The sequence below is a fragment of the Pteropus vampyrus genome, unplaced genomic scaffold (genome assembly GCF_000151845.1).
Source record: "Pteropus vampyrus isolate Shadow unplaced genomic scaffold, Pvam_2.0 Scaffold41, whole genome shotgun sequence".
In the NCBI taxonomy this organism is placed as follows: domain Eukaryota; kingdom Metazoa; phylum Chordata; class Mammalia; order Chiroptera; family Pteropodidae; genus Pteropus; species Pteropus vampyrus.
Genome location: NW_011888822.1, coordinates 4080153 through 4089411, shown reverse-complemented (window position 1 = coordinate 4089411; position 9259 = coordinate 4080153). Strand labels below are relative to the sequence as shown.

The following is a 9259-nucleotide window of genomic DNA, read 5'->3' as shown; positions in this document are numbered from 1 at the left end:
TTTGTCAATTTTATTAACCTTCTCAAAGAACCAACTCTTTGTTACCTGTATTTTTTCTATTATTTTTTTGTTTGTTTGTTTTCAATTTCATTTATTTCTGCTCTAATTTTGACGATTTCTTTCCTTCTTCTGACTTTAGACTTCATTTGTTCTTCCTTTTTTAGTTTTTTAAGATGAAGTGTTAGGTTGTTATTTGGGCTCGTTCTTGTTTTTGGAGGTAGGCCTGTAATGATATGAATTTTCCTCTTATGACTGCTTTTGCTATGTCCCAAAAGTTTTGATGTGTTGCACTATTCTTATCATTAGTTTCTATGTATCTCTTGATCTCCCTTTTTATTTCTTCTCCTACCCAGTTATTTTTCAGTAGTATGTTGTTTAATCTCCATTTATTTGTGGTTCTTTCCGCTTTCTTTTTACAGTTAATCTCTAGTTTCAGAGCATTATGATCAGAGAATATGGTTGATATGATTTCAACCCTCTTATATCTATTGAGACTATCTCTGTGTCCCAATATGTGATCAATCCTTGAGAATGTTCTATGTGCACTAGAGAAGAACGTATAAGCAGCTGTTTTGGGATGGAACGCTCTGTAAATGTCAATTATGTCCACTTGGTCTAATGTATCTTTTAAGGATGTTATTTCCTTATTGATTTTTTATTTGGATGATCTGTCCATATCCGGCAGTGGGGTATATAGGTCCCCTACTACGATAGTGTTTTTGTCTGTTTCTCTCTTTAGTTCTGTTAGCAATTGCTTTACACATTTCTATGCTCCCGATTGGGAGCATAGATATTAATAGTGTTATGTCTTCTTGGTGCATGATTCCCTTTATCATTATGAAATGTCTCTCAATATCTTTCTTTACTTTTTTTATTTTGAAGTCTATTTCATCCGATATTAGTACTACTACTCCCGCTTTTCTCTGAATGCCTTTTGCTTGAAATACCATTTTCCACCCTTTCACTTTTAGGCTATATTTGTCTCTGGAACTGAGATGTGTCTCCTGGAGGCAGCAAATGGTTGGGTTTTGTTTTTTGATCCAGTCTGCAACTCTGTGCCTTTTTATTGATGAGTTCAGTCCATTTACATTTAGGGTGATTATTGAAATATGAGTTCTTCTTATAGCCATTTTATCTTTTGCTTTCTGGTAGCTTGGAGTTTCCATTGCTTCCTTGTTCTTGTGTTTCTGTTTTCTTTATTTTGGTGGTTTTTGTGCGTTTTCTCTCTAGTCCTTCTTGTTTTATGTTATATATTTTGGTTCTAAATCTTTGTCCTGTGGTTACCATTATGAATATGAAAAGGATAGTTGTATATATACAATCATTCTTTTTCTTCTGTGCGTGCCTTATCTCCATTCCTCTTTGTGAATTTGGATCTTTGAATCCTCCCCTTTTCAGTCATTGTTGTCTCACTTTGTCCCTCTGTATGCTAAACATTCATTACTATCTTGCTATAACAAATCTCTTCTTATTTTAAGCTTATAAGGCCCTGTTCGTAGTAAGGGTTGCACTCCTCTGCTTTTATCAGCCTGCTAGTCACCTTACTCCTACTTATGCATTTTTGTTGTTGTTATTTTGTTTTAGGTGAGCTGACCTCTTCAGAATTTCCTGTAGTGTAGGCCTTGTAGTGAAGAATTCCCTCAATTTTTGTATGTCTGGAAAGGTCTTTATTTCTCCTTCATATCTAAAGGAGAGCTTAGCTGGATACATTATTTTTGGTCAGTAGTTCCTTTCATTTAATAGTTTAAATATTTGATTCCACTCCCTTCTGGCTTGTAAGGTTTGTGCTGAGAAGTCTGATGATAACCTAATGGGTTTTCCTTTATAGGTTATTGTCTTCTTTTCCCTGGTGCCCTGAGAATTCTGTCCTTGTTGTTGATTTTTGATAATTTTAATACGATGTGTCTTGGTGAAGGCTTTTTTGCGTTGAGATGATTGGGTGTTCTATTGACTTCTTGAATTCCAAGCTGTAGCTCATTCCTTAGATTTGGGAAATTCTCGTCAACTATTTGTCTGAAAATGCTTTCTAATCCCTGCTCCGTTTCTTCCCCTTTGAAAATTCTCATGATTCTTATGTCTCCTCTCCTAATAGTATCAGCTAGTTCTTGTATTTCTCTATCATTATTTTTCATTCTTTGGTTTCTCTCTTTTTCTTTCTGATTTATTTCTAGATTTCTGTCTTTGATATCACTGATCTTTTTCTCCATTTGGTTGACTCTATTTCCCAAGCTTGTTATTTCATTTATTTCAGTTCTTGCAGAGTGCTCTTTATCTCCAGAAGGTTTATTCAGTTCTTTTTGAGGGTTTCAATCTCCTTGCTAAAGAACTCGTTCTGCTCATCTAATTGTTTTATCAATTCCTGAAATTGTTGATTTGATTCATTTCAGATTTCACTGAGTTTTTTCAGAAGTACAATCCTGAATTCTCTGCCATTTAAGTTGCATATTTCTATGTCTATAAGCTTATTTTCCGGAGATTTTTTTTCTTTCTTTCTGAGCTGACTTGTACCTTGGTTGTTTATGGTGTTTAATGGACTATTTCTCCACCTAGGCATTAATGGAAGTGTGTTTTGCTTTTTATTTTTCTTCCAGAAGGAAGATTTATTATATAATGGTCTCTAGCCTGTTGCAAATAAGGTGTTTTTCTTTTGATTTCCAGTAGGTGGCCTCTAGCCTCTTGAATCTCTGCTTTATATAAAGTGTTAATAATGTCTTTTTTTTCCTTATAGATGTTTAATCATGCTCGCTATCCTCAGTCTCAGTTCCTGTCAGTGTTAGTGACAGTTTCAGTAGCATTTGCTCAGCTTCCCCTGGGGCTCTGTGGCATTCTGTCTTGGAAGGTATGGAGGGAGGTGCCCTCTCAGTTGGGAGTTGGAGGCTGCAGCTCAGCCTCAATTTTGCAACCATGGCTGGTAAAAATCAACTGTTGTTTTTCTGCTGTCCATGCTTTTCTGCCGTACCTGTTTCAGTGCCTTCTGCATTGATGATTTGTCACTGCCGCCAGCCGCGTGGAGCTCACAGTGCTCTTAGGCAGGGCTGTTCAGAGAAGTCACCACTCTTTCTTCCCTCCTCCTCCCCCTACAGGGAGCTCCAGCTGTGAGAGGCAGCTTCTTTGTTTCTCCTAGTCCAGCGCCCGACACCTGGGGTTCTGACCTGTGGTAGCTCTTATGCACAGATCCCACACTCAGACGTGCCGGTGTGCAGTTTGATGTTTTTTTGCTGAGTTTTAGGTGTGCAGCTTACTTTTGTTTCTAGTGGAGAGATCTGAGAATGTCTCTCATGCTGGCATGTTTAATCCAATCTCTGAACTTGCAAATAATGGCAGACACTTTCCTTGTTTACTATATGCCAGGTGCCTTTCGAACATAATCATATTTAATGCTTAATAAAACCCAGAGAGGTTGGTATAATTTGTGTCTCAATTTTACATATTGGAAACTGACACATGGAGAGATTAAGAATTACTCAGAAGTGGCAGAGATAATACTTCAAAGTTTGTGTGACTTCAAAGCCCATAAGAATATCTGCCACTTTGGAATATCCCCTCGTAAGGGCATCCCCACGGAGGCTCTGGAGCCCAGACATTTTCTGATCCTCTGATGAAGTTCAGATCTGACTGCACTGTAGACGGGGACTCTATCTGGACTGGCCAGCTTCTCTTCCTTCTCCACCATTCTTTTAAACACACTGTGGATTTTTTCCCTGACTGTAAAATAGCACATGCTCATGGTAAAAAAAAGAACTATAAAATATTAAAAATAAAAGTTAACAAGGAGCTCTGGTTAACCGAACAACATTGATGATACTTTGTGAGGTGTTTTGGTTTCCTGCTTTTATGGCTGAGCTCTTCACTTAATAAACTCAGTATGTTGCTGCCTAACTCCTGCCCTGTCTGCTTCACAGAGTTGTGAGTGAATATGTGCAAGCATATTGTAAAGGGCTAAGTGCTATTAAAAATGCAAAGGATTGATGTTTCCCTTTTGGCAACATTTTTTGGCTCTCTTGCCTCTGGAATGGGTGTGTGGAGAGGGCACTGAAACAGGGCCCTTCATGTTCATCTCTCCTGCTGTTCCTTGCCTCATATTTTTTACACTTTAATTATATCGAACTGTGTGTAGTTTCTTAAACACTCTTCTCCCAACAAGTATTTATTGGCAAGTACTTATCACCAGGCTCTCACCCTAGTTGTGGAGATAGAGCAGTGAGAAGTATCAAGAAAATAACCCTTGATTTCCTGGAGCTTGCGTTCTGGCAGACAGTAGCAATGAACAATTATGGAGCTCACACTCCATATGCCACTCTTCTGTGGGTGGGCATGACTCGACTCAATTAATTCTTATATTGGCCCTCAGAGGTAGGTTCCAGTATCATCCCCTCTTTATGGAAGAGAAAACTGAGGCACAGAGAGGTCAAGCAGCTTGCTCAAGGTCACACAGCTAGTCTGGTTTCTCACCATGATGCGTACTGCCACTAGATGTTGTTTTTCAGGCCACGTCTTCTGTAAGACTCTTTTCCAAACCCTGAGATTGGGCTACATGTCCTACCTTTGTTTTTCTACACTTCCCTATACATAAACTTATCATAACTTACCTCACACTGCAACACTGCAACACTGCAACACTCTGTTTATGTCATAATTACCTTCTAGATCAGTGCTGTCCAAAAGAAATGTAATGTGAACCATGATAATTTAAAATTTTCTAGCAGCCACATTAAAAAGTTAAAAGAAACAGATACAATTTTTAAATAATAAATTTTATTTAACCCAATATGTCAAAAAAATATTTTAACGTGATCAATATGAACAAATTGTTGACATGTATTACAGTTCTTTCTGCTAAGTCTCTTAAATATGACATATATTTTATACTTACAGTACATACCAGTTCAAACCAACCACATTTTAAGTGTTCAGTATTTACATGTGGCTAGTAGCTACCATATTGGACAGCATAGTTCTAGACTGCATGTTCTCTGAAAACAGTTACTGCTTCTTATGTATCTTTGCATTCATTCCCAGGCCCTGGCATGTTGTAGACCTCAGTATATGTTAGCTGAACTGAGCTGACTTAAACTTCAGAACAATTCTCTTCCTCTTTCTTTTCAGATGCTCTGGAACATGAAACACTAAACATTAGATGTTTGATCTGGTGAGCTCCTGACACTTTAGTTTAATAGAAACACAAACGTGTCAGAATCACCTCATTTTAGAACTTTTCCTAATATTAGTTATTTTTGAAAATGAAGAAATGAATCTAGGAAAAAGTGGTTTTGTCTTAGTTCACATTGCTAGTATATGACAACTAAAAACCAGGTCTCTGCTCTTTTCTTGCTAGATCAATAGTTTTCCCAATACTCTAGTACTTCTCAGACTTTTCCACTATAAAATTACTTTGGATGCTAGAGGCAAATATGTACTCATCCTCCACTCATACCCTCCAAAAGATCAAGGGGATAAGCCTAAGTAGCCAGAAAAAGATGTGGTTTCATATTGGCTCCTATTCCATTATCTATCCATGTCTGATTTCAATGAATAACATTTAAAGTTCCTTACCATTGAATAAAACACATTCTGGGAAGATGAGCCATGGTTATCCTGTGTTTTCTTAAGGCATGGGGCTAAAACTGGCACAATGATCCAATGTAAAGAGTCTGATATTAGAAATGGGGTGTGTGTGTGTGTGTGTGTGTGCGTGCGTGCGTGCATGCGTGTGTTCAGAGGCGGTGAGGGTGATAGAGTTACAACCCCCCCTCAACCTCCCAAAGGGAGGAAGTATTAGAAATGTCATGGATATTTATCATATCATGGATGTGATGGAGTCATGGAAATTATCAAAAGTACCCGACATTGTATAAATTGTAAAACAGAGATTATGTATCTCTTGTGTTGTAATAGTGTAAAAATAATATTTTCATCAATGAAGATTTAGTTAAATAAAAATATGAAAAGTCTCCTTTGGCGACATTGGCCCGCCATCTAGGAGGAAAGACAACTTCAGTGTAGTAATATCCAGCTATGCCTGTTAGTCTATAAACATTTTAAGTAACATATTTTAGAATAGGATAATGATCTAAGTACATGGGTGTTTTTTTTCTTATATATTATTTCCATAGCAATAGTGTTAGCTCTAAAGATATTTTATTTACAAAAATAGAATTCTGAGGGCAAATATTTACACTTTGGGATTTGGCCACACTGTTTTCATTCAATCAGCAGAGGCAGTAGGAGATTGATGGCATCCTGAGTTCCACTGAGCGTTCGTGAGTCTGATGCTGATGGCCTTACTCTGGATGTACTAAGGATGCTGTCCATGGAGAGACAACTGTGCCCCATGGGAAGAATACCGAGTTAGGAGTCAGGGGATCCATGCTCTCATCATAACTTGGCCTTTAGTGAGCCGTATAAGTTTGGGTACGCTAATTCCTATCACTAGACCTCAGTACCCACATCTTAAAAAAAAAATCATGAATGCTTGATGGTTTATCCACCAGTTTCCTTACATCTTTAACAGTCTTTAACGTTCTGTTATTTTTAACTCTTGCCATGCTGTCATGTTAGAGAAGAAACTCATACATCTCAGTCACCCCCGCACCTTACCTTTTATTGAAGCCAGTTGTTTGGATATTGAAATGCTGCCAACAAAATGAAAAAAAAAATGATTCTGGGAGTTTGGGTATTAATATCAGCATCTAAAGTAGAACAATACAATGGCTTAACAATTAATTATTTTAAATAAATATTCACTGAGCATTCTAGTGGAGCAGCCATCTGTCTTTTAGAATTATTTCTCCCCTTGACACTTCGTAAAGAAGTGCTTGACAATGGTTGGCCTAAATTTCCTAGTCTTTTGTTTATTCATGTGATCATGTGACTGAATTCCCCCTAACGGAAAATGAGTAGAAGAGAAGCAATCACATTCCATGCAAGATCTTTCACCATCTTTCCCAGTTTCAGCTGATTAACATAGAAATTATCAGGGATATTTTGGAAGCCACACATTGAAGTCACAAACCACATCAGCCTGTGTCCCTATATGGTCGTATGGAGTAAAACTGCCACTGACCGGAAAGCCCCACTCTGGACTGTCACATGAAAAAGAAAAGTTAACTTCTTGTTCTGTAAAACTCCAAGGATTTGAGGTTTATTTGCTGTGACAGCATGGCCTACCTGAGTCTAGGTATTGTGTAGGGAGTGGGGATGCATCAGTGCATGCAGTAGAGACATGTTCCTATAATCTTGGGGGCTTAGAGTCTTGTGCAGAAGATAGATTTTAAACAGATAATTCAATAAAGAGTAATGACAGTGCACAGACAGAGTGCAGGGAAAGACTAACCCGATCTACAGGTCAAGGTGATGGCAATTAATCTGAACCTAATGAATCAGTAGGTGGAGAAGGAAGAAGAGTATTCTAAGCAGAGGAAACAGTGTGTGCCGAAGCCCTGAAGTGGGAGAAAGCATGGCATGACTAAAGAGCTAAAAGAAGCACAGTTGGTTGGACCCTGAAGAAAGAAGGCGATAGTGGTGGAAGATAAGACTCCAGTTAAGGGCCAGGTTCCTGACCATGCTGAGGCTTATGAAGGACTCAGGTTGTTATACTAAGGGTATTGGGAAGGAAGAATGACATGATTGGATTTTCATTTTTGGAAGTTGTTTCATCTGATATATGAGGAGATTAGAAATGAGTGAGTTGGGAAGTAGAAATATGCATCTTGCTCCTTTATACAGAACAAATCACTGTTTGCTTGATATTTCAGCCCCCAATGGCTAAAGTGGTTTTGAGAAAGCAAATAAGAACAATAAAACTTGGTCATATTTTTGATATATCATATTCTTAGTCATATCATATCCTTAAAAGGAACATTTGGGTTGAAGATCTAGCTTTGGCATCACTTGTCTAGAGATCATCACCTTTGGGGGCCTCATCTTTTTTTACTTGTAAAATTAGGAAGCTGGACTCTATGATATCTTTGACCTTTTATGGTCTTCTTGGTGAGCTCCTCTTGATTTTTTAAAAACTCTGCATGATTGCCTCCTTCATAGGATAAAGAATGCATCATCATTTCACTTTGCACAACATGCACTTGCAACATGGATATTTTTATTTTCTATTGTCAAGATCTTCTCCATCAGTTTCTGAGGCTCTTGAAAGCAAAGCTGTGCAGTTTATATTTATTTCTCCCATCTTGGGCTACTTAAAATACTTAAGAATACTTAGCACTTGTTAGGTGTTCAGAAAAGTTTTTTGAACTAAAGCGGGTCCCCTAAAGCAGGGTTCTCCAACTTCTGAGCCGCAGACCAGTACCAGTCCGTGGCCTGTTATGAACCGGGCCACACAGTAGGAGGTGAGCAGCGGTCTAGGGAGCAGAGCTTCATTTGCGTTTGCAGCCGCTCCCCAGTGCTAGCATCACCACCTCAGCTCCACCTCAAATCATCAGGATTAGATTCTCATAGGAGTACCGGTCCCTGGTACCAAAAAGGTTAGGAACCACTGCCCTAAAGGGAATTACATCAGAAAAAAATATTTTTCATTTGTTAGCCATAATTTTACATATTTGAATGATTTGAAACAATTTTCTTCTGTCAGGGATAATTTAAAAAAATATGCTATATGTTAACATCAGTACCAATTTTGATTCACAAATGTTTCTCAAGAGGCAAAGATATTTGTGTTAATTGTATCATCTTTTTAGTCTGCAATCAAAGCTGAAAATTTGTTCTCTTTATTTTTCCAATTCAATTTAAAGCTGGATTGAGGTGGATAATAGGCATCAAACTTGCAATATCTTGACTATGAAGTTGTTAACAGGAACTCTTTGGAAATACACCTGCAAACTTAAATGAAACCCAATAAAGTAGAGCTAAGCACCACTGACCTTTTGAGCATTTTTCTAGGTGCTAAAGTAGATGTTGGGGCTGCTGAAGGATTGGGCTCCCCTTCCAAGTGGTGTGCTTGGTCCTGGGTACTGTGCATGCAGCCACACATACTCTGGTCTCCTGTTGTGTGTTGGCCCTTCCTAAGCAACAGCCACTTCCCCACTGTTACTATTGTCATTCACTCCTTGACAACTATACAATGGCACTTTTACAAGAGCTTTATCCACTATTACCATATGTAGACAGTAAACCATTAATGCATTTAACAAATATTTGAGCGCCTGCCGTGGTCCAGCCACGACAGGATCCAGGGGGCCCCGAAGGTGGGCAAGGCGTCGGCGCGGGAGACAGTCGACTACACAGCTCAGAGGCGGTGTGACACTGT

General features: G+C 38.4%; 1 protein-coding gene across 1 annotated transcript in view; it reads right to left on the bottom strand.

The window, feature by feature from the left end:
• Positions 1-8983, bottom strand: part of SNTN (sentan, cilia apical structure protein) — a 19746-nt gene extending 10763 nt beyond the window's left edge. Inside the window, exons 1-2 of the mRNA XM_011358449.1 lie at positions 8874-8983; positions 6598-6632 (exon numbers count right to left, since the gene is read on the bottom strand). Coding sequence (XP_011356751.1) covers positions 6598-6632; positions 8874-8983 — 145 coding nt within the window. The remainder of the gene's footprint in view (positions 1-6597; positions 6633-8873) is intronic.
• Positions 8984-9259: the final 276 nt, after the last annotated feature.